Source organism: Calidris pugnax, unplaced genomic scaffold, assembly GCF_001431845.1.
Source record: "Calidris pugnax isolate Ruff unplaced genomic scaffold, ASM143184v1 scaffold103, whole genome shotgun sequence".
NCBI lineage: Eukaryota > Metazoa > Chordata > Aves > Charadriiformes > Scolopacidae > Calidris > Calidris pugnax.
The window spans coordinates 16,077,693-16,101,956 of NW_015090990.1; the positions used below are offsets into that span (position 1 = coordinate 16,077,693).

At 39.4% G+C, this 24,264-nt stretch overlaps 2 protein-coding genes across 3 annotated transcripts in view; one reads left to right on the plus strand and one right to left on the minus strand.

Annotated features, from left to right (window-relative positions):
* On the plus strand, positions 1–10,676 carry KCTD18 (potassium channel tetramerization domain containing 18). Of its 2 annotated transcripts, none has more exons than XM_014954680.1 (7): positions 1–343; positions 1,185–1,382; positions 2,622–2,833; positions 3,740–3,933; positions 5,071–5,165; positions 5,611–5,713; positions 8,780–10,676. In XM_014954680.1, exons 2-7 carry the CDS (start codon positions 1,226–1,228, stop codon positions 9,297–9,299), a joined length of 1,281 nt encoding a protein of 426 aa, XP_014810166.1. In that variant the 5' UTR covers positions 1–343; positions 1,185–1,225; the 3' UTR covers positions 9,300–10,676. The 2 variants fall into 2 exon arrangements, with proteins under 2 accessions (XP_014810166.1, XP_014810167.1); XM_014954681.1 differs by having other exon boundaries at positions 5–132.
* Positions 10,677–14,728: 4,052 nt separating this feature from the next.
* SPATS2L (spermatogenesis associated, serine rich 2 like) overlaps positions 14,729–24,264 on the minus strand; it is a 134,324-nt gene continuing 124,788 nt past the window's right edge. The window contains exons 10-13 of the mRNA XM_014954578.1: positions 21,091–21,200; positions 20,443–20,545; positions 17,275–17,486; positions 14,729–16,155 (exon numbers count right to left, since the gene is read on the minus strand). Coding sequence (XP_014810064.1) covers positions 15,757–16,155; positions 17,275–17,486; positions 20,443–20,545; positions 21,091–21,200 — 824 coding nt within the window. The 3' untranslated portion in view covers positions 14,729–15,756. The remainder of the gene's footprint in view (positions 16,156–17,274; positions 17,487–20,442; positions 20,546–21,090; positions 21,201–24,264) is intronic.

The following is a 24,264-nucleotide window of genomic DNA, read 5'->3' on the forward strand; positions in this document are numbered from 1 at the left end:
TTTATACGAGTCAGCCTCACTTCAGAGGACGCGGACAGCAAAGCCGTGCCTGAGGGACCCCCTCCGGACAAAGCGGGGAAGGCAGCAGAGCCACGGGGCTCCCTACACCCGGCTGACCCGCCACGTCCGCGGGTAGGGATGCCCGGCGGTGCCCCTGGGGAGGGAGACGGCGCCGCGGGCACCCCGCGCCACAGGGGCTGCCTCTCTCCTCTCTCCGCTCGGCCCCGGCCCGGCCTTTCCTGCTGTCCGGCCGCCATTTTGTGGAGCTGAGGCAGACCCTCAGGCGGGCCGGCCTGCTCCAGGCCCGGCGAGCGCGGCCCTGGCGCGGGAGGCGGCGGCGCAGGTAACGCGGGATGGCGGCGGCCTCTGCGGGCGGCCCCGGGCGGGGAGCTGAGCCGCCTTCCCCGGCTGGATCCCGGAGGGGCGGAGGGGGCGCTTCCCCCCCTTTTGGCGGAGCGACGCCCCGCGAAAGGGAGGGAGCGCCCCGGCCTGCTGTGGGGGGGGCTGTCTCCCCCGCGGGCTGCGAGCGTACCCGTTAATTCTGGTGAAACGATAGCAGGTGCCCGGGCAAAAGGCGCGTTGTGGGAGCTTGTACCCCTCACAGGGCATGCTCTGAAAAAAAAAAAATCCACCAAAAATCCCAAACGTATTGAAGATTTTCTTGTGCCAATTTTTTTCCTGCCCAGACAGGGCCCCCTTCCTGCAGGGAGCTCAAGGCAGGCCCAAGTAAAACTATTTATTTGCAATGTGGCCTTAGTGACGTGACAACTTCAAAAACTAGTTAAAACAGCCCTAATTAACGATCATGTTTAAAGAAGCCAAGTTATTGTTAGTACAAAGTTACTGCATTTTTAGTGCATTAATTTAACTATATTCAAAGCCAAGATTTCCCAAAATGTCCTTCCAGTGCTGTGCTCACACGTACTTACCGCATAATTCTGCTTACCCATTTGTCTCAAAAATGTAGCTTCTGTGTTTCCTATCAAAGTAAAATGCCATAGTTTTTTATAGTAAAGGTGTAGAATATTTGGCTATTTGCCCTAATGTGTCTCTAGACCTGTTTCAAAGCCGCTTCACAGTAGCACGTAACAAACATGTAAGAGCTGAGCTAATGCTTAGGTTTTGTATACAGTATGTTCACTCTTAACTGGCATTAGATTTACTGCTGTTTGCATCTCTTACAGGTTTGAATAGCTTGTAATTAACATCATCATTTGCAAATGCAATGGAAGAGGGCAAGACTGAAGATGTCCAGGATATTCTACAACTTAACGTAGGAGGCTGTTTATACACAGCCAGGCGTGAGTCTTTATGCCGCTTTAAGGATTCAATGCTAGCTTCTATGTTTAGCGGACGCTTTCCTCTGAAAGTTGATGAATCAGGTAAATATGTTCAAGCTGTAAATATGACATTCTGATTAGGGAGTTCTATTACAAAAAGATGCTTTTATATATATTTATCCATTTCATAGTGTATCTGTTTTCCCAATCTGCTAAGTATCAGTTGACTTCTTTATTCAAGGACATCAACGTTATGCATGCATGACTTTGTACTTACGAGTAATTAATCTTAATTCATATATGCAAACATACGTGTTTGTACAGTGCTTACCCCTGCCTTGTACCACTCCACACTGAGGCTTTGGAATGTATTTCTTCAGTATGAATATGAAAATAGATAAAATTGAAGTTGGCAGAGTATTTGGCATTTAACTTGGATCCTACTTATGACCTCCCATATTCTCCAGAGGCATCTCACTCTTTCTGTTCATTACCTAAAGAGATTTGGGGTTAATCTTTGTTTCAGAATACTTCATTACCCAGTAAAGACTGCATTTTCCACCCTCATGGCCTGATATGAAAGCTTGAATAAAACTATTCATGGGTCAAATTTCACACTTGTTTGTGACTTGGAAGTCCTGCCAAAGTATGTCCAGTTTAAAGATATGATGGATGGAGAATAGTAATCCCTTGTTGTACACTTTCGACTGTTTAAAATATCTGTAAATGTTTACTACTTCTACAGGCAGGTCTTTGCTACCATCTTTCAGTCGCAGTTGTATTCTGTACAGCTGTGTATAGTTTGGTCAATTTCTGTACCTGGTCCTTGCGCCCAGCAGGCACAGGAGAGAAAAAGAAAGAAAAAAATACTGTAAAACTTGAGCAATATTCAGGGATGGTTAGACTAGATGTGTACTGGAGGTGATGCTACTTTTAACTCTTTTAAATTGCCTAGATCCAAAATTGAAAATACGTCTCCAACAGCGAGAAAAGATATATCTGTACTGAGAATTAGAAATGTGTCTAGATTTAAATTTCAGCATTTTAAATGGAGTGCTGTAAAGCTGAGGTTGTATGTTGGCATGGTCCTATGCAGATCAGTGATTTCACTGAAATCCCAAAGAAATGCTTACTGTATTAAGAATTCTATTTTCAAATAAGAAATATTCCAGGGAGTAGTAGCTATAAAATAATAGAGAAAGTATAGTTACTCCCCCTAAGCAAGTAAAACTAGTACAGAAGTTTTATATAAAGACCTTACTTGATGATTTGGTAGAACGTGGCAAGTCTGTCTTTGCTTGCTGGAAGCAGTATTTTAAATCATTTTATTTATGTTTTCAGGAGCATGTCTAATTGATCGAGATGGAAGCCTGTTTAAATATCTTTTGGACTATCTTCATGGAGAAGTTCGGATTCCTGAAGATGAACAAATTCGAATTGCATTGCAGGAGGAAGCAGATTATTTTGGCATCCCTTACCCATACAGTCTGTCTGACCATTTGGCCAATGAAATGGAGACTTATTCTTTAAGGTCAAATATAGAGCTTAAAAAGGTCTTGACATTTCTTACATTTTTAAAGATATACTCTGTAATCCACATCACTCATTAGCATCAGATACTGAAACTACAGCACATGCAAATTAGCACTTTTTAATCACCATATTAAATCACCAGTAAATTCAGAGTTTTTGGTTAGAGAGATCCTAGAGTTAACAATGCAGGCATAGTTCCCATCATTGGAATTCAGCAACAGTTTAAATTTGACTCTGTTTTACATGCAAGTCTGCTGTAAAACTTGCATTGTAGGAATGACATTGTTTAGTTCCCTATTTGGCTTCATATTTTATTTGAGATTAGATTTGATCCGTTAAAGGTGTTTGGGTGGGGTTTTTTCAGTTTTACAAATTCATCCTAAAACTTGAAAAATAAAATGTACTTTGACATTTTTTTAGAACAAGAAAGGAGAAACTAAAATTAATATAGTATTTAAGCCCCTAAGGTTTGTCTGTTTTAGAGTATTGTAACTTGAAAGCTAATTCTAATTAACTGATTGGAAATTAATTCACATTACCAGGTATGGCTGTGTTAGTCCTGACAGTCACCTATGTTCTCTTAGTATGCTATTGCTCCATATGTTTCACATTCTCCCTTATTAATTTCTTCTGAAAAGCATAAAATATGTCCAGACCTTCCAATTTCTCTTCATATTAGGGATTTGCCATGCCTTTAAGAATTTCTGTTGCCTTTCTGTGATTTTTCTCCTAGTTTTACAGCATCCTCTGGTAACATCAGATAAGAAATACTACACACATTATTCTAGATAAACTACTTCCTTGATTTACTTAAAAGAGCCCACCAGTACAGTTAAGAAAACTTAAATATGAAAGCTTATTCAACTAAAAATGTTGTATTTTTATTAATATTCTAGTATTTTTAAATTTTATGGTTTTTTTCCCAGGCTTTGTTAGATTTCTGCAATTCTTATAATTTAGTTTGTACCAAGCCTACAGTTTGGGTCCTGCACTATCTCCACACTTCTGGAGCAAGCTGTGAAAGTAAAATTATTGGTGTGTATGCCACAAGAGCTGATGGGACTGATGCAATTAATAAGGAGCTAGGAACGAAAATTCATAGTAAAAGCATTTACAAAAGGTAAGATTACTGTCAAATACATGAAGGCACTACAAAGTGAGAATGAGCACACATATTATAATGATACCTAAATAATATTATATGTAGCATAACATAACATTATTGTACTATAAATCTGTAGAAAGATTCAGATTCTTTCCAGCTTCAAAAACAGCTGGCTTTTTAAATGGTCACATTAGACAAACAAACAAACATAAGGATAAAAACTAGCAAGGAGTACAAGCATTCAATACTCCATAAAAGGTGACAAGCACGCAGTTGCTGTAAGCTCTAATTATGTTTTACTTGCTATTTTTAAAATGTCTCAACCATTTAAAATTACGATCCGATTTAGGACATTTTTTACACTAAATACAGCAAATGAATCCCCATCCAGAAAAAGTACTCACAGAGATGGTTGTGATTCATGCAGTTGTATTTTGCAGTCTTCTAAGACAGCTGAAAGAATTATTTAACACTGAAAAGAACTGAAGATTAAAGGAAACGGTTTTAATTCTTTAGAGGTCATGGACATCTCTACTACACTATTAATGTATTTTTACAACAGTAATTGTATGTTACTGGTAGGCCTGTACTTTTGAGTGTCTGGAAGCAATTTGTCTTTCTCTTGGTCCCACAATACAGAGTCAGAAGCGTACTTCCCTGTGTACCTTTTGAAACATGATTAAGATAGAGCTTTCGATGTTTCATCATCTTTATAATTAACATGCTTATTTTCCTAAATTTAGGCTGGGAACATTAATATTTATTCCAAGAGTATTTGGACACATAGTATCAGGTATCTGTTCTCCTACTGTGTTGTTCCTTTGAATAAATGATTGAGATTTAGAAGAATATGTTTTACACCATTAGTTGTGTAATTGTTCTTTTATGAACATTTGTTCTTTCATGAACACTCATTTTTAGCAATGGGTGTTCACAGACACACAGATCATAGGAGAATGGCTATTCAGAACCTCTTATACAAACGATAATGAAATTTAAGTAACATTTTCCTTTCTACTTTACAGAGCATTTACTATTAAGTCCTTATAGTTAGGATTTGGTAAAGAGAATGATACATTTCATCAGTGTTACATTTTTAAAGACTTCACTAGATTTACTGCATAACTGTTACCTTTGAAACAATACTTCTAGAGAAGTGGGAAATAACGTCCAATACATCTGGAGCTATTACTCTGTAGCTGAGTTGAAAAAGATGATGGATGCTTTCGATGCCTGGGAAGGGAGAGGTAGCGTATTAAATTTTTTTTCTTTTATATCAGTAGTACTACTTCTTTACAGAAAAATACTTGCCAATTAACTATAATAAAAACTCTGCATACATGTTCACTCATTCAGTAAGTAACATATTGTAAAATATGCCATGGTAGTTGCTATTTGGAAAAGAAAAAAAAAAAAGTCTTAAGGGGTATTCCAAGAAGATGACATGAGTTGACATGAATGAATAGCTGTAGTGAGAGCCACCACAGGCAAGGGGTGATGCCCTGTTGGCATTGGGCGCTCTGGGGGGACCCCTAGAAGCACGTTGGCTGTAAGCAATGTTCACGTCAGCATAGTTTCAAAGCTGAAGTTCTACATAATAAAATACACACATTCATTTAGCCAGGTGTATACACACATAACATTGATTTACGTTCTCTCAGCTCATCAATACAATCTCCATTTGAGATGCAGGTGTCAGCTACTGGAGAGTGCCTCGGGAGCTGATTGAATGTTGGACTCTTGAAGAACGCCCTTTGAAAGGGAGTTTCCATCATATGCTTCCAGTTCATAAAAGGTATGCTGATTTGCATAGGTGGCTTCAAATAAAGCTTAAATACAGCACAATTTTATAACTTCAGGTTCTTTGAACAGCTACAAATGTTGAGGTTTTGCTGTTTATTCTATTTGCATTTTTAAAAGGTGTATTATAATCAGAGAGCTTATTTGCAGAAAATAACTTGCTAGAAACAAATTATCTTTTTTAGGTTGCTGAAACTCTTCTATTTACTTCTTCAGTCTTTAAAACATCACTTTAGCGCGCGAAGGAGTAATTTCAAAAAGTAGAGAGCAGTATTATTTAAGTGGACTGTTAAAATAGAATTTTAACTGAAAACTTTAAAAGGCTAACTGATTTTCACATATGTGAGATGCCTTTCTTTTTTAGAAGGAATTTCTAGAATTTCTTCTTTGCAGTTTTACAGTGATACCTCTGTCTACAATCCATTACCCAAAAGCAGCCGTTGCAGGTGCAGCTACACAGTTATCTGGGCCACCCTACAGCCTCTATTGCTGCTAGACAGGAGAAAAGGATCCTGCTGAACTTCCTTGTTCCTGGCCACACTGTCATTTCAGCAGCAGCCATAGCATCACATAAGCACAACAATCCAGCTGAAAACTCCTATCTCACCAGCCTCCCATTTTTTTTTGATACCACATTCTTTGCTTTTCATAGCTCAAACCAGAAGGACTGTAGTCGTTTCATCCCTGGATTGCTAAACAGCCTACAAATATTCCTGAATGCTCCTTTACTACCATTGCCTGTTTTATCTCCTATTTCTCTGCTTTGATTTGTCTTCTCTATTCTTCTGTGCCTTCAAAAAACTATGTTCAGATTTCAGCTAAAACTCCTAATGTACTGCAGTGATCCTGGTGAGACCATATTCTGTCTTGAAATATTGTAAATGAACCTAGTTACTGAAGATATTTTACCTCTACCCCCTTGCTACTGTTAAAAGCACCAAATCTTTGAATGTTTAAGCTTTCCCTTTTGTTTTGGTGGTTCTTTTGATCTAGGATGAAACTTACAGCTCTGAGGAAAGCCCCATACTAGGTTATTTGCAGGCTTTCTGTTTGAACAGCATCACCATATACCAGTTTTATAACAGCAATAACAGGACATACTACTCTCAGATATTGTGCATTTATTAATTTTTTTTTTGCATGAATCCCTGTGGCATTTCACAGATCTTTTAAAATCCAAAGTGCAAGCACTCTGAAGAATAGCAATGCTTTTGTAGTGTGTCTTTTAAGTGGTTCTTTAGTGGCTCTCACAGTTGATAGCCTGCTTACAGTACTGGCCCACCAGCTAAACGTTTCTTCATTCCTGACAACCAGGGTAGTTAAAGCTACAGCTTTTCTTTGTCAGCTCAAAATCTAGATGTAATCCGATTCATACATACTCTTTCTTCTACTACCAGGTTTTAGTAGCTTTATAGGAGCCAGCAAGAGACCCACAGTTTGAAAGCTTTTGGTTTGATACATTGATGCATTATTAATATTATCTGAGTTTAATTTGGTCTCAACGTTCCTTTTCCCTGCCCCTCTTCATCTCTCCAAAAATGATTTTGATTTATATTTACTGATCATCCCTCTGACCTGGCCTAGCATTTGTTTTGTAAGGTTTCAGGATTTCTAAATCCAGCTCCTGGATTTCTATGGCATCATTTATTATTTCCTTGAAGAATGAAGATCTTCTAGGCATCCATCTGTTTTTCTTTGCCAAAACTGAGAAACAACATTTGTGTAATACTTTAAAGATGCTGGTTTTGCACCAATTATAACTGCCGTGAGACACCATAGGCTTTCTTACATAGCTTTTTTTAAAATAACATTTTATCTTGAATAATTGTTGATCTATAATAATTTATTATAGAAAAGAAATGGAGGAGGGAGAAAGAATCAATCTCTCTCTCCTTTTTTTATCAAATTACATAGTGTGGAACTCTTATGTTTTGTGTTCCTGTGTAGCTGGGTCTTACATTTTTGTAGGTAACTTAAAACACATCAGGCTAGTATTTAGTGGATTTTGTACCTAATCCGTAGCATTTTAATACTTTACTTCTACAACTCCACCAGCCTTCTTTCTCACTGATTTTCACTTAGTTTGTGCACCATATCTTTTTTTACCATTTTTAATGTGTAATATTACTTACAGTGCTGTGGTTTAGGCCAAATTGGCCTATGGAGGCAACAGATGCTCTCCCCCCACTGTCCCGCTCCAGAAGAAAAAGGGGGACAGATAAAGAGATTTATGAGTTTAGAATGAATAAACTAATTAAATAATAATATTGAAAGGGAAATAATAAAATAGATACAATATATACAAAACCGTATCAAGCTCCCAGGATGTCATCACCAGCAGGCTCTGGGGAAGTTCCAGACTGGACTCAGTGATGGATGGGAACTGGATTCCAGCTCTGGAGTCAGGAACACACATCTGGATCAAAGGCAGATGAACAGACAGGGTCTTCTTCTGACATCAGCCATTGAAGAAAGAGAAAGCCTGACCCTTTCATCCCTCAACTTTTATACTGAGCATGGGGCAGGTGGGGTGGAATACCCTCTTGGTCAGGTTTGGGTCACCTGCCCTGTACCCTCCTTCCCACAGGTGGGACCCCTCTATGCTTTTCTATTTCTGACCCTCCAACTGGGCAAATGATGAAATTGGCTGACCTTGGTTGTTATAACAATAAGTATAAGCAAGAGCCTCTCTGCATACCGTTCCTTGGCATGAAGTACAAACATTGGTCTTATCGCTCTGAGAATGAACAGTTTTCTCCACAACATGCTGTTAATTTTAGAGAGTTAGAAGAGGCCTAGCAATGAAGTAAAATTACTGAACAGAAAGTTGGTTCTGTTTTACCTCAAACCAGGACACACAGGTAGAAGAGTGCTGGTACTATTCATATAAAAGCAAACCTGATCATAATGATGAACAGTTAAGAATCATAAATGATATTGTAACACTGAAAAGAACTTCGGATTTGTGGGTGGCTGTTCCAGATTGTCTGTTTTGTAATAATGTTATAAAAAGAATAATTTATGTATATAGTTTGTTTCTTTAAAGTTCTTTGTTTTACAGACGATTAATCAACTTTACTGAAGAGGAGGACTATTTACCATGTAAAGTGGGTCCCAAGCCAATTAGATTCTCAGGTCCCTCAACAAGCACCCATATCAAAGTCAAGAATTCAGCTGCATTAAAGGTAGCTGCTTGCAATGCTGCTCCTTCTGCAGTGACTCTTAAGCGACCCAACAGCCAAAGTCTGACGCTGCACAAAGTACCTTCTAAAACTCCATCTGCAACACACACACGTGACTCCCAGGTGCCCTGTGGAAGGCAGGGGGCTGACAACGGGACACCATCTCAAGCCACTTTCAAGAGCGCAGCCTCTAGGAAGCCCGTAGGCAACCGGGTAGTAAAGCTGAAGCGAACTCCTCTCATGGCACCATCTTGGCCACCTTCTTCTGCGTCCAGTAAAACAAAGGAAGAGGACAGAGCTGCTGTTGAAACTCCTGCTACTTCTATGGTACTAAACAAGAAAGAACCAGCTGTATTAGCAGAGAGTATTAAGCTTAAGAATGATCAAGTGGATGGATAACGCCTGACTCAGCCTGACAGACTGGATAGCTTTGCATCATTTGGTCAAAGAAGAGATCATCATCTCATGTGGTCATTTATTCAAATTCAATTCATTCAACGATGATGAAAAAGTTCGTGAAAAGCATAGGGATAAATTGTTTTAAGTGAGCACTGCAGTGTGTTTTCTGCTTTATTTCTAGGTATATTTTAGATGTTGGGAAGGGAGAAAGAAAAATTGATTGAAGAAACCCTCGAACACAGGGCACGTGCAGTCTAACACTACAGCATCTCACCTTTGTATTTCTGTCAGGCTACACCAGTAGAACTGACCTTTTTAAAGGGAGCATGTGCACAGCAAAGAAGACTCTTTACCAACTTTAACTAACTCTAGTTAATGTTAACTGTGATTTCCTCTATCTGCATATTTAAAGTGAGGGAAAATAGGTAACAATAAGTAGCTTTTATTAGATAAAAGTTTGCCACAAGTGTGCAACATACAGAGTACTGTGCAGATTCCCTAAGTTGAATGCACTTACTGGTACTTATGGTGAAGATATTTTCTTATTAAGAGCAATTAAGGGAACCACCGTTGCTTGTACGCAGTGAGAAAACTCAGCAATACAGGAAGGGAAAGGGGTGCCTGGGGAGAAAACAAATTTTCCATTGACCCGAGGCATATGGGTACTATTTTCCTAACGTGGTGTGACCTGGAGGGGACAACAAAGCAGTTAACAAAGGTGAACTGATTTGAAGAAAGGTAAAAGAACCCCTCCTTCCCCCAGAGCAGGACAGAGGAGACCTTCTTGTACGAGGGTAAATTTCGAGTAATGATACTGTGTTGAAGAGCTGCTGTATGTTTTTATCAGCAGAGGAAAGCCAAGTTTGGCTCACTGATTTTAAAAAGGCCTTTTAGTTGTTTGAATCAGTGAACAAAACCTGGCTTTGTTTTTGTGCCCTTGCCTGCTTACAGCTGGGTGCTGGGGTTTTTTGTTGGTTTTGCTACTGCTTTTGCTTTTCCAGCACAGTAAATACTGCTGTTCCTAAACGCTGAGAAGTCCTATCACGTTGCCAAATGCAATGTTCTTAAAATTCCTGAGACTATTAGAATTATAGAAGGGTTCTTTAAATGTTTTATTTTCTAGATCATTTAGAAGCAATCACATTTTCAGGCTTTTCTCCTAACCACTAGGACTTGAAACGTTTGCACAAGTGAAAACCCCAAATTTTCATGTACTAACATATTTTTAGAGGAGACCCTTTGCCATTTACAGCAGTCACTGTAAAGGTGTGCAATACTGTAATTTTCTGCTATTGGTGTGTATATTGAAGACCAGCTTACCTTTAGAATCTTTAAACTAATGTTTTTTCTTAAAAAATAAACCTAAAAAAGCAACAATCTCAAGGCTCTTCCTATCCTAAGAAAAAAAGTTTCACTGAAGAAAGGACAAGTCAAAAATTAGAGGAAGATACTAACATAATGTAATCTCCTACTCTTTGGACATGCAATTAATCATTTACACTAAGTTTGTGAAATTTGTCTTCCATAATAATCTGACTGAAAAGCAGTTTTTAATACTTATCTTCCACTTACTTATCTACCCAAAGCCTTTTAAAATGTGGAAGTAAAGTGGAATTTCATCTTCTCTCTGGGAAGCCAGTGGCTGATAACAAGTGTAACTTGCCAGTCCAAGGACGAGTCATCCCTTAACCTCGATAATGACTTTGCTTTTTGAGGCCTGGAACAAGAAACACAAATTCTGCAAGTCTGAATTTTCTGCACAGTCAAACCTCCTCAAAACTGTATCTTCCCAAGTTTCTTGAAAGTCTGCAATTTTCTTAACATTTTACTTCTCTAATTCAACTACCCAAATACTAGCTGGTACTGCATTTGCACTAATAAGCTGTGACATGCTGTATGTGCGTAGTAGATAGTTTGAGTGGGAAAACCACTAAAGGTGAGTTACACTTTTATAGGCGGGATTAGCCACATTGTCAAGTGGTGTGACAATGGTTCACTTGGAATCTTTGTGAAATTATCATTCCCTGTAGAAGAGATCACGTTCAGAAAAGACCACCTTCAGAAAGTCACTCCAGTTTAGTAATCTAACGATTACCAGTATCTAACAGCTGCGCTCTACAGGCTGACATACGTATCACCAGTGTAGTTTGATGCATTATTTTTTTCTCCCAAATGCTGTCAATTTTCTAGTTGTTTAGTGCTCACTTTCACACTACTGTCTTTCCAAAGCATCAATGATACAGCATTGTATGGGTTAAGGACAGAAAAAAAAATATGATTCCAAGTTAAACTTCTCAAAAATTACTCCTCTGTGACCACACATGGGCCTGGGATGCAGAGAGTCTATTGTCATCACGATGTGTTTCAAACAGATGTAATTGTGTGATCTGTGTGCTTCAGAGCATGGAGAACTCACGTGCAGTTGATGTAAGCCAGCAGACATTATTTCATGTGACACGCACATGTTACCGCTGATCCTCAGGGAGTTGTCATCAGGCATGTTTTTAGCTGAACCACCATAGAAATACCAAAACTATACCTTTTTTTTCTTTCACACTGTTCTGCTTATTCCCTACTGGCTCTTCCAGAGTAGAAAAGTACTCTTTTAAACCGGTATACATTAAATTGCTTAGATAATAAACGTTATGTAGTTCAAATGTTACTATGGCTAAAAAGAAATACTATCATTACCCAGGAGCAAGCAGATCTCATCTTCTTAGTTCTTTCCTATCCACAAAGTACAAATTCTCACCTGATAAAAACAGGAGGCCAGTTGTGCCATCAAAAACTCAGGACTGAAGCCGTCTGTCTCTTAGCTGCAGCTACACAATCAACGTGTGGTTAAGAAGTAAAACTCTGTAAATACTCTGTAGCAAAGAAGCCCCACAAAGATCTAGATTTGTTTTGGGCAGCAGGTTTTAATTAAAAAATCTTAAGCAGTAGAAACAGTTAAGGCTGATGTTACACACCTTTGCTGCTTTCTGAGCTTTTTGGGTATCTCTTCTTAAAGAATTCTCCTCTTGCCAAAAACTCTCGCTGTTTATACACGAATTGATCACTCCTGGCTGAAAATGACTTTGCAAATGTATAGGGTGACACGATCAGCTATGTACTGTGCCCAGAGTTTGCATCAAGGATTTGGCCCTTTTCAAAGCTGCCCCTTACCTATAGGTCTATCTTTTCACTCATTCTAGTCTCTGGTACCACATACACGAACATTTTAGTACAGTTTGTTGTAGCAGTTTGCCATAATAAAGTAGCTGTATTGTCTCAAATTTCTGGCAAATTTCTCTCCTATTCTCATGCGGGTAACTGGCAGCAGCACTGGAACTTGAGAGCTCTGGATGAGCTCATGGTGCCTCTGCTGTACTCACAAGGACACGAACAGGAAGGACATAGCTCATTTATAAAACCTTGATGCAGCCCAGTCCCTGCATGGGGAAACAGACTCACAATAAGAACTGCCATTCATACGAGCTCAGACCAGGTGTTCCCCTACAACAACAGGGTGCAGGAAAGCACTACCAGATCAATGTTTCCCTTCCAGAATTATTAATTTCAGGGTGACATTTTGAAACACATTAAGTAAGGTTTTTTGGTTTTTTTAACCTTTTTTCCAAATATGCCTAAACAATGCAAGTTTTCCAATTAGCTTGGCTGTGTTAAGTTGCCTTCTCTTTGTAGTCTCCCACTGCATATTTGGTCCTTTATTTTGCTGAGTTCTGTCCTTACTCTGAGCTTAATTTCACAGAGAAGATAAACAAACCCAACCTGCTTTAAAATACCACCCTTTTAGGTGTGTTTCCACTTTGGAAAGGGTGTGCAAAGTGCAGTGGGAATTCCATGTTTGTGTTTGAGCGATGCCAGACAGCTGTGTTTGCTTTGTAAATTGAGGGGGCTTTTTTAAAAAAAAGCCAGTTGGCCTGAAAGTCAAGCCTTGCCCTGCCCTTACTTCCCTCACTGCCCCCCTGTACTAATCCCTCACGTTAAAAGGGGTGTCACACGTAGCTCCGTGGTTAGAAAATAAAAAAAGAGTTCTATTGAAGATGGGCCCAAGAGCGTTCAATTACAGTTCCCAGCACACAGACACACAGGAATTGACAGATGAAGGGACGCTGTTCTGACACAGCTGCACGTCAGAGCACCACCACGTAACGCAGCTAAAACACGCACTGCAACACCAAACCACGCTGCTGCGCCGCTCAGACCACAGCCTGCCCACGGCCCAAGCAAACCCACACCTCCACCTCTCAAAGAACATGTGTTTGCACCCTGGTCTGAAGAGAAATGGTGTCTCTCACCTGTTAGTCCTGGGTCTGTCACACACTGAGCCTCCAGCACACGGAAGGTGAGCTGTACTGAAGGGTGCAAGGTGCTCCTGTTGTGACTTACGGCACAGATTTTATTTATCTGCAGAAGCCTGCTTGTGAGAAGCTGATTTATGGAATAAAATAACTTTCATTACTCCTGTCGAGTGGAGAAGCTATAAGGAGTAAAAGTCACTACAGATAAGTTAGATTTTCTTTTCTTTAGGAGGGGTTACAAGAAGAAACATAATAAATTTCACAAATATAATTACATTCCTGTGTAATATCTGCATGGAAATTATAATTACATCTCTTACAGTGAGGTTACAGCAGATAAAAAACTGTGAGACAAATTTTGAAAAGCTACCTGATGGGTGCGCAAACACAGATTCTGGAATTTCAGTTCCATTTACTCAAAACATTAGGCTTAAAAGCATGACAGGTAATCAACTAGGATGGAAGCAGCGCTTGCAATGCTAAGAAAGCAAGCGTTCACCTATGCACCTTCATTTTTCTTTCACCATTCTTCCAGATGAAGATGAGTTATTTGCCTTTTAGAATCAGGTTTTCCAATATTCACAGGTGGAAAACGGTATACAGACATCAAAAGAAATAAAAATAATCGAAATTGCCCATAAGGAATGCACCTCACTGTACACTTTGAGATTATTTTTCAAGAGCCACAGAGGAAAAGTAAACCAGTCGGTACTAAGGAAGCGTGCAGTCAGCTAACAGAAATCAGGCAGAGGAAACTGGCAAAAAGCAATAGTAAACAGTAACCGAGCAATCAACTTTTAAAGACACTCAAGCCTCCTGCTCTTACTGACCTTTTCCACCTTTCTGATTCTGACACTTAGGCCACTAGTTCACCTGATGCCAGGTCTGGATTCTGACACCTTACTATGTTAAACAATAACTATATTAAAAGTATGTCCAGGATGGAGGTGGCTCTCATGGGAAGGGTCTCTGCCATGCACTCGGGGCATTAGAATCGAGCTAAAATCAAAAGCCTGGTCCAATCCAAACTCAGCTGAAAGCCTCTCGCTGACACCAGGTGAATTAAGTAAACACAATTTGAGTAAGGTCACAAAGGTTAGGCACTGCAAAGCAGCAAACACCAGAATATTTTAGAAAGATTTTAATTTTTTGAAAGAAACAGGTTTTCTGAAATACAGAATCAGAACATTAAGACTAAGTAAGATTTTTATTTTAATAGAAAATTCTGAAGGATGTAGTATCTGCTCAAATATGTACCTCCATATTCTGCTGCATGTTGCTGTAACAAATTTATTAGTCGTAGCTCTCGTTATGGACAGATGGTTCCTACAGCAAAAATATAGAAAAATAAATCGGATTCAAGTCTAGAACACCTGCAATTTTTCATATGCAAAAAAATAAATCCAACTAGTCATAGAAAAGTGGCTTATAAGGATGGAGAATAGGGTTGTGCCATGACTATATACATTCAGAACTTAAGAAATGAGCATTTTTCCTCAGCCTCATAAAAATAGTTTGTCAATGAAAAATACCAATATGTAATACATTTAATACAATTTATACTTGAATTTAAAGACCTCAGATTATGGAATAATAAGCTAAAATCAAATGTACTGCTTTTTCAAATGTTCTTGTATATAACAACATTCTCTGCATATACAGTGTGCATGCATGTACGTGTGTATACACACACAGAAAGAAAGAGGTGTATAGAGATTTGCTGAAAAGTTCTACAAGATTATCTGATTTCATTGCAGATCACAGCATACGAACTTCCTGGGATCCTTCTAACACAGGCTGCTCTAGAAAACAATAATGTGGTATAACCACATATCTACAACATATTTTTGCTATTATGAATTTAATTATAAAATTATTTTTCCAATCTAGATTTCTTTTTTCTAAGAAGTAAATGCTGCTTTGGTAAGATTCTGTACTACCATGACAAAATAACTGTGAACATATTGGGCAAAGCCTTGAAAGTATGAATTGATTTTGATAATTAGTAAGTAATAAAGATACTGTCAAGTTTTAAGTAGCAACAGATTTAAAATGACTATGTTCTGACTTATTTTCTTCACCAACAAGCATCTCGAGCAAGAAACTAAAATGAAGAGATTAAAATTTTCTCTGCCTGCTGTCACGGTGACATTTTAAGCCACTAGAGTCACAGCTGGCACTGAAAGAACAGTGGCGTCAGCAGAGACCTCCATCCTTGCGGGACACAAGTTGCACTGCGACACCCTGCCGACACTGCCTTGGAAAGGCCTGGGATGCGCCGTGTCTGGCGTATGGTGCTTTCGTCGGGTCTTTTCTGAGTGTGTTGGATTCTCTGTGGTCCTTGTAGCTGTGGGTTGGTCTTGATTTTTCATAGCTCCTTTATTTTTAGATCTGAAGCTGTTATGCTGCTGTCTTCTGTGTTCAGACCTGGAACCACTCTTTACGTTATTTTGATCTGCCTCATTAGTGGCAGCTTGGGACTTAAGAGATCCATTGAGCCGGATGTTTTGGTGCTGTGGGTTGAATCTTCGTCTCTGGTTAGAAGGCCCATTCTACCCAGAAAGAAATTGGATAACTGTTAGGTTATCTGAATCCTTCCAAGAAGACAAGAAACACAGCAGTCAGAACTAACCAAAATTGCAGAACAAAATTTTCAGTGTAACTAGAAGAGGGAAAACACTCTACAGTTTTGATTGTTGCTCTCTCTTTGTTACACTTAAAAACTGAACTAAGAGTGGCATGCTACATCTGAGCAGCCTGGAAATACAGATGGCAGGTACATTGCTGACACCAAATTAACATCTGCCAGGATTCAAGAGAATACAGAAAAGGGGATGAAATACTAGACGTCTCAACAGCAGCAGTTAAGAAGCACTGAAGAAATTGACGCTGACCAATTTTTTCCAAAATCACGAACATATGTTTCTTAGTATTGTGTAAATACTACAGCAAGACTGTGGAAGAACAGAAATTCACATGTGAATGAAAGTCAAGTTAAGAATCCACATAGTGGGAGAGATGTCCATGGCAATATCTTGCTCAGAGGAAGCTTTGATCCTTAGTGGGAAATGGCTGAATTGCTTTATTTGCGTGACTGCCTGGGACAGCTGATTCCATGCCACATGCAGACATAACATAATGCTCCTATCTTTCCCTTCAGGCACCTACTTGAGCCTAAAATCCCTACTGGACAAAATTCACATCAACTTAGCTATAAGCTGTATATAAGCTGTACTATAAGCTGTACTATACAACTTCTGAAATAATATGCTTTTAAACCTGGCAGCATTCCACTTTCAAAGTCTATCTAATAATCATGCTTCAACAGCACATCAACTGATCGTTTGTCAAGGATCAGGAAAAAGTGTTTCTCAGTTGTAGCACGTAGAGCAATTAGCTATTATGGAGGGCTTTTGTTTTTCAGTCTATTAACTGCCACTCACTTCTGAACATCAGACAGTGGTCTTTGCTGGTATGCCATTTCTACCTTGTATGTTCACATTGCCTTGAAAATGAAGCTGGAAAGTACATACTTATATATTTTCAGAAATTATTAATTAAATATGTGGACTGCAATACCAGTATTTGATGTTGTATTGACAACTTTCAATACTGCATATTTTCCTGAAATTTTTGAACTAATTTAGTTTAGTTCATAACTGGCTTCTTACCTGCTTGTTTGTTGGGATTCCTTGGGAAGAAGATTCTGTAGGACTGGAAGAAAGATGACCTTGTACTTTAGTGCTGGCTGTTTTGTTATCAGAGTTCTTGGAGGACTTCCGTGTGTGTGCATTTTGCTTGCCAGTTGTTACATGCGAGGTCATAGAAGACAGCACTGAACTACATGGTGTTCTTGAGGAATAGTTGTTCTTTGGATGAGAAACTGTGAAGAAAAAAAGTGTTCTGTATTATCAGTTAAATGATCCATATCTAAACATAGGGTTGGATTCTTACTCTGTTCACAGTTCATTTAGTAGCATTGTTCTAGCTTTACTATATGTAACAGATCAGTTCTGTGAAACTGCCTCATTGTGAAGCACTTCTGGAGACAAAAGAGCCAATGTGGTGGAACTGTGCTAAAACTGGAAGGAGCCTGGCAGAAGGCTACGCTCTGCTTATCCAAGAAAGCTTTCCAAAATTCCTGGCACCTATTGGTTTGCTTGTGAACTTTTAACCAGTTGAGCTGGACGCGTGCTGCCAGGACTGCCCCACGCGCTGCTGCCCTAGCAGGAATGCTCCTAACAGGAGTCTTCAGGCAACAAAGGAAGAAAGAGGAGAAGAAGTGAGCGTTACGCCACCTCTCTGAACTGCTTGAGGTCAAAGGAAGCTGTGCCTGCAGACACCACAGACTATTTGATTCCAAATTATTCTTTGATCATGGAAGGCTAAAAAGGCTGACGTTTGCTGTCCATATATGTACTAGCTACAGCACAGGTAATAGCCATAAAAGCTTCCTTAGTATGTCTTTTTTAAGCAGAAGGGGAAAAAAAAAAGTCTAATGCCTGTTGCTCCAAGGAGATGGTTAACAAAGGTTCTTCTGTACCATGGATATCTATAAAACCAGGAACTGAATGCAAAGCACTTATCCACTTCATGTAGGTCATGGCACTTGGCACCATCAGGAACCACTATTGCTCATCCCAGCATATTCCTGCTCCTTAGTATTCTCAGACTGCCTGATTTCTTAACCACTTCCATGCCTGGATGTGAAATGCACCACACAAATCCTTGATTTCTAACACTCTGCATTTCCACAAGGTATTCAAGCTGCCTCTTTCTGTATAATGTCCTCTAAGCAGTCTCCAAAAGGATTCTAAGGCTACTGAAGTAAAGTTACTGTTCTTAATCTGCTGTTCAGAATATGGAATTTTCCTGTTTCCTTCTGGTACAGATGACTGACCAGAGGCTCACTTCAGTGAGACACCTGTTGTTTTATTTAACAGGTACTTCTATTTGTTTACTTTTAGTACAGAGAATGATGAGAATGATGATGCAAAATAATTTTAGCAACTGAGCATCATCTGTTAGGTTTTTTTTTTGAGGCTCTTTTCACTTATGCCAACATCAGCTATTTCTCCCACTAGGTGTCCTCTTCAGAAAAACAATGCAATGATCTGCACAATGATCTGAATTTTCTGTCCTAAAAGTTCAGCGAGGCTGGCTGTCACTGAATTCTACTGCTCTCTTGTCTAAAACAGACTGCTGTACATGCAAGCCCATATAAAAATCCAGATGTGTGACATAAAAATGTATTTTTGACAAAAAAGATGTGCAAGGAAGGGGTACAAGCCACCATCAGGTATTCTGGGTACATGTCACTCCATTTAATTTTGTTTTTTCCTGTCCTTCATTGTGATGCTGCCTACCACCTTCTCATGCTGCCTACCACCTTCTCATTGCACAAGCTCTGTGGTTTTGGTTATTGCTTTTGTTAAAGCCCTCAATAGTGGCTGTTCTTAGGTATAAGCCTGCTATAACCTCTGTTGAGGGGTACTTGCAACTCCCAGCAGGGTATGGACCTCATTGTGAGATGCTCCAAACAGAAACATCTTTTGAACCAAAGACCTTTTATCAAAGACATGCCAACAGCATGAGTTGCTCATCTAAGGCCACCGAGGGCAGATTAGAGCTGAGTTCTTCAGACAGCCAGTGCACTATGAGTCATTTGTAAGGTGGCACTGCTTCCCTGCTAATAGCTGTTCTTTTGACTTCACTGACCTGATTTCAACAGTATCAAACTATGCTTAAGTAACGCTTTACTGAAATTAGGTATAATTAACTTGCAGAATTAACTGCAGCTGGAAGTTATTTAGGAAAGTAGTTCAATGAGTTTAAAAAAAATGTCTATGATTGTATCAAAGGCAGCTGTGGTTATATTAGTCAGGATAATCTTTACAGAATTTTCACTTTCTTCAGCTTCAGGGTATGAGACAGATGCTATGAAGTGACCATGGACAATGAGATGCATTACTGGGAAGCTTATGCCTTCTTTTGAAACATCCTGTGTTGGTTTCAATGAGAGACAGGATTCGTAGGGTCTAATGAATTAAACTGGTTATGCCTCAAAGGAGTCAGTTCTTTAGCTGTGCAGTCAGAGGATCTTATTGGCAGATTGCGTGGTATTTTTTTTTTTTAACTACTTCTAGCAACTCCTTGAAAACATCATTTTTGTTCCTGAAATTGTTTTCCTTCCACCAAGAGGCGCTAGTTCAGTGTTGTGTTAACAGTTTTTCTCCTAAGTGATGGTACTGAAGGGATATCATGGGACAGGGTAACATCTGGGGCAAAGCATTATAGCATTTACTTTTTTTTGGGGAAAAAAAGCATGACAAAGACGAGAAATAGGCTGTCATGTATTGTGCAACAAGCACACGATACTTGGAGCAGAAAATTAACCCGAATTTCCAAGCAGAAGGGCAGATGATTTGGAAACAGAAACATTAGGGACTACCATTAGCTCCTGAAAAACCCAGTGAATACTGTTACAAAGCTGGGGAGTTGCTTCCTAGCAGGAGAGATCTGAATTGGTCTCATAACATTAGGCTCACATGGAGAAGCTTCTGACTTACTAGTCATTCACAAATTTCTTAATTTGAGTTCCCCAGAGCTGACTTTTATTGGCACTTGGAAATCCTGTTTAGATGGAAAACTCCAACTGATCTGAGTAATACCTGGAAACCTCTGACAAAGAGGGTGCTGTGCACACGCAGATGGACTGTGCAGCACATGCACACGCACACTGGCAGCACACACCATGTTATTTCTGCTGGCATTTCCTGAACAAGTATGTGGAACACTATGTTCTGAGGACTTTGGTGTGAGAAATCACCAGCACTTACTTTCTCCACAGAGCTGAATTTGGGTCTTCAGCTGTTCCGTATCACAGGAAAATCGGGCAGACCTGCCCAGCTCTTCATCGTATTTCCGTTCACTCACAAAGTGCTGCAAAAATACAAACAAGTTAACAGTGATTTGCATTCTGAATGAAAGACTATATGGATGGTACAGAAACCAGTCAATACTTATCCTAAGTTCACTTTAAGGCTCAGCAAACTCTTGACCCTGCCCTGTAGACAGGATCTCTGTGCAGAACCAAATATTTTCCCATCCTTACCAAATTACATGTCTCACAGCCCAGAGATGGGTGGATCCCTCTCCCGCTTGGGAAGTGGGTCATTTCATCAGAGTATATGTGTTTGATCACTGAACCTGAAGCTATCAGGTTTACTTGTTAAGTCTCACAAATGATACACAAACAGCATAAGTTCTCACTGCTCCACTTACGAGGGGGATAGCTTACACTTCTCTGGGAGCATCTGTACACTGCTCAGAGGTGCTGTCATGCTTAAGAAGGTATGCTTTCCCCTTGGAAAGCTAGTCACCTTTGGCCCATAGCAGGAATGAACAGCCTGGCATGTTAATGTGACAACTCTTTCCTGGAATTAATGCAAACAGCTAAAATACCCAAACAGAACTGAACGCCTGACCTTAATTTCAGCCCTGAGTTCAGACAGTTGTGCTTCAGCCATCTGACTGGCTAGGTCTGTCAGCCTCTTCAGCTCCTCAGCTTTCTTCTGCCGAGCAGTCAGGATTTCCACTGCCAAATACCAATAGCCAATAATTAATGCTAGGAAGGTAAATTGCTTTATAAATCATTACTCTTTGGGCATTAGCACTGTACATCACATGTGAGACAAACACACACATCTCGAACCCCTGACTTCAACTGACTTCCAATGTGCTGCTGGCACAGATTAAGTCAACCAGCATATTTAACTGAACTGCCTAACATTGAAAAAGATCTTGAAATGGGATAGCTGTCAGAAAATCAAAGTTAAACCAGTCCTTCAACATTAACAGGGGCAAAAACATGTTGCTTTGAGTTTTCCAGGGCTTTATCTTTAAGCACATAATCAGGGAGCCTTCCACGGAGACATGGAAAGAAGCATAACATTAAGTCAACAGGCTGTTTCTGAAGACATGCTTTATTTTATTTACACGGGCATTTCAGTTCCTCTGAAAAAAAATCTGTTTGTATATAGTTTACATTAAAATCACTGGCATTGCAATTTTGCTTTCAAGTACAGGATATACACACTTGCCATTTCTACAGCAAAGCAGTATTACGAAGGCCAGCAGTCTTTATGAAAAAATACTAAATATTCACTACTGCCTGTCTTGCATACTTTATATAAGGAAAGGGTGAATAGTTATGTTCTTACAGCAAAAAACTAACCACAAAGCAATAGTCCATTTATATGCAGGATAATATGACATTACAACTTTAAATATGTGCAAACTCTATTACCTACATAGTGACTCAATGTAAACCCAGCAACTGATTAATTGGCTGGTGGGATCAGCATGTAAGGCAGTGAGGAAAGATAGTATCAAAATGTGAAATAATAACCATCACAATCTTTTGACTAGAGCTTACACCTACAGTCAGGGTGAGTGGTAGTTGTAAACTATCCTAAGACCACAGACTCCATTACAGATGTGGAGACTTTGGCTACTTCGCCCTCTTTTGCCTCAATTTTCCATAGCAGACTTGGGAAGACAATCAGCTCACACCTTGTAAAGCCATTTTTTAGATGACAATTAATAATATTTCACAGAGAATTTGCTTCTCAACCCATTATCATTTATTTAATCAGATAGCACCTTCTTTTGAAAGTATCATACAATAGTTTGGGTTGGAAAAGACCTTTAAAGGTCATCTAGTCTAACCTGGCCTACAATAACAGGGACATCTTCAACTAGGTCAGGTTGCTCAGAGACCTGTCCAATCTGACCTTGGATATTTCCAGGGATGAGGCATCTACCACCTCTTGGGGAAGCCTGTTCCAGTGTTTCACCACGTACAGCATGGCCCAGCAGACATAGGGAGACAGAGCCGTGGCTGTACAGCTGTGTGGGAGCAACTACATAAACCATATGATAGAGGAGAGTGTGTCACACAGGGCAGGGAAGGCAGTGGGTGGCTACAGTTCCATTAGCCCTGTTGGTAAATCTGTGCCTACACTATTGCTTATGCTAAGAACAGGTGCGTATCTACCCCTCTACCTGATCTTTTAAATTAGTATTTGTCTATAAATCTGAGAAATTTTTATCAGATTAAACAAACAGTTTGCTAGCTGTTTTACTTTGTCCAACAGTTTTGCTTTATTGCTTATTCTAGGTAGTGCTAATATTGCTTCTCCCCAAGGTCAACATCCCGTTTGCTGAAGTGACTGCCCAAACCATATGATCTCATCTCATAGTGGCACTTATCTCCACGAGATGTCAGCCAAATACGCATTTTGAAGAAAAAACACCCAACCTGAAATTATCATACTTGGAAATTTTCCCAGTATTGACAGTAAGAATGAGATTACCCACTGTAAAACAGTCCTCCGGTGCAGCAAAAAGATGTGAAAATAAATAATAATGTAATGTAAATTACAATGTAAATCTTTGTTAGCATGTTACAGTCCTATAACAACTTTCTGCCTAAAGTTCTGAAGGCACTTTAGAAGCCTTCAACAGCCTCAAGAGACAGCAGAAACTATACTGTTAAAGACAGGTACAGGGACCATCCAGTGTCACATGTGGAGATGGCATGAAAGCAGAGAAATGGAACCTGCCACATGCAAGTGCAGCACTTTGCATGCCTGTAAATAAGAATTAGGTTTATTTTCCACAAGAATTACTACTATGCCTGGCCAAGATTAAGGAAGGGGCCCTATGATACCATCAGCCCTGGATGGTGGATTTCCTAAATGCAATCAGGGCTTAGACTCATGTCTGCTGCCATCAATCTTTACCAATCAAATTGGTAATATATCAAATGGGAATTTTATCAAATTCCAATTTATCAAATGGGAATTTTACCATTGGTTTTCCTGGGAGTGAGTGCATGTCCTGTAGCTGATTACAGCTACCTGGCTCTGCAGGTAACCAAAAAGCTGCTGATATGTTTCCATCCACAACTCCTCCCCAGAATTACACAGGATTCCAAACCCACTTCTATTTCATGTTAGTACTAGCAAAGATAGCATACAAAGTTCAAAACACAAACTAATACCAATCTTTGCTGTAACAACTCATACCTTTTAGTTTCCACACATATATAACTGCAAGAGACTTAGCTAGCAACAGAGGATTTAGATTATTTTTTTTAAATAAAAATTTTACTAGTATACATTTGTGAACTGAGTGAGAGTTCTAAATGCAAATGAAGCATACATATTTTTGTGACCCTCTTTGGAAGGGCCTTAAATTCACAAATCAATAAAAGGATTGTATGCCTACATAGCAGTGATATTTTCATCTGCCAGACAAAGTATCATTCTAACAATACTTCGGTTATTCTTCAGTTTCTTGCTTAGTACTCTCTATTGAAATACATCCCCTTGATTCCTGTGCCGTGAATACCAGATCTCAGACCGGGTATAAGACAGATATTGTAGTATCCTAATACACAGCTCATCTTGGTTTTTTTCCCAACCCATAATTTATATACCTTACCTATGCAAAAGCCAGAGACGACATGAAAGTCTGGAATCATATCAACTCCCACAGATTATTATGAAAAGAGATTCCAGTAAACAGCTGCTTTTTAATTTTTTTATTGTTCTAATTCATAAGCTTGATTGCTATCCCTTAAAGCTATGCAAGGC

Coding starts and splice junctions, on each gene's coding strand:
- KCTD18 (XM_014954680.1), top strand. CDS start 1,226: ATGGAAGAGGGCAAGACTGAAGATGTCCAGGATATTCTACAACTTAAC. Junction 5,166..5,610: donor CGATGCCTGGGAAGGGAGAG/GTAGCGTATTAA, acceptor TTTGAGATGCAG/GTGTCAGCTACTGGAGAGTG. Junction 5,714..8,779: donor ATGCTTCCAGTTCATAAAAG/GTATGCTGATTT, acceptor TTTGTTTTACAG/ACGATTAATCAACTTTACTG.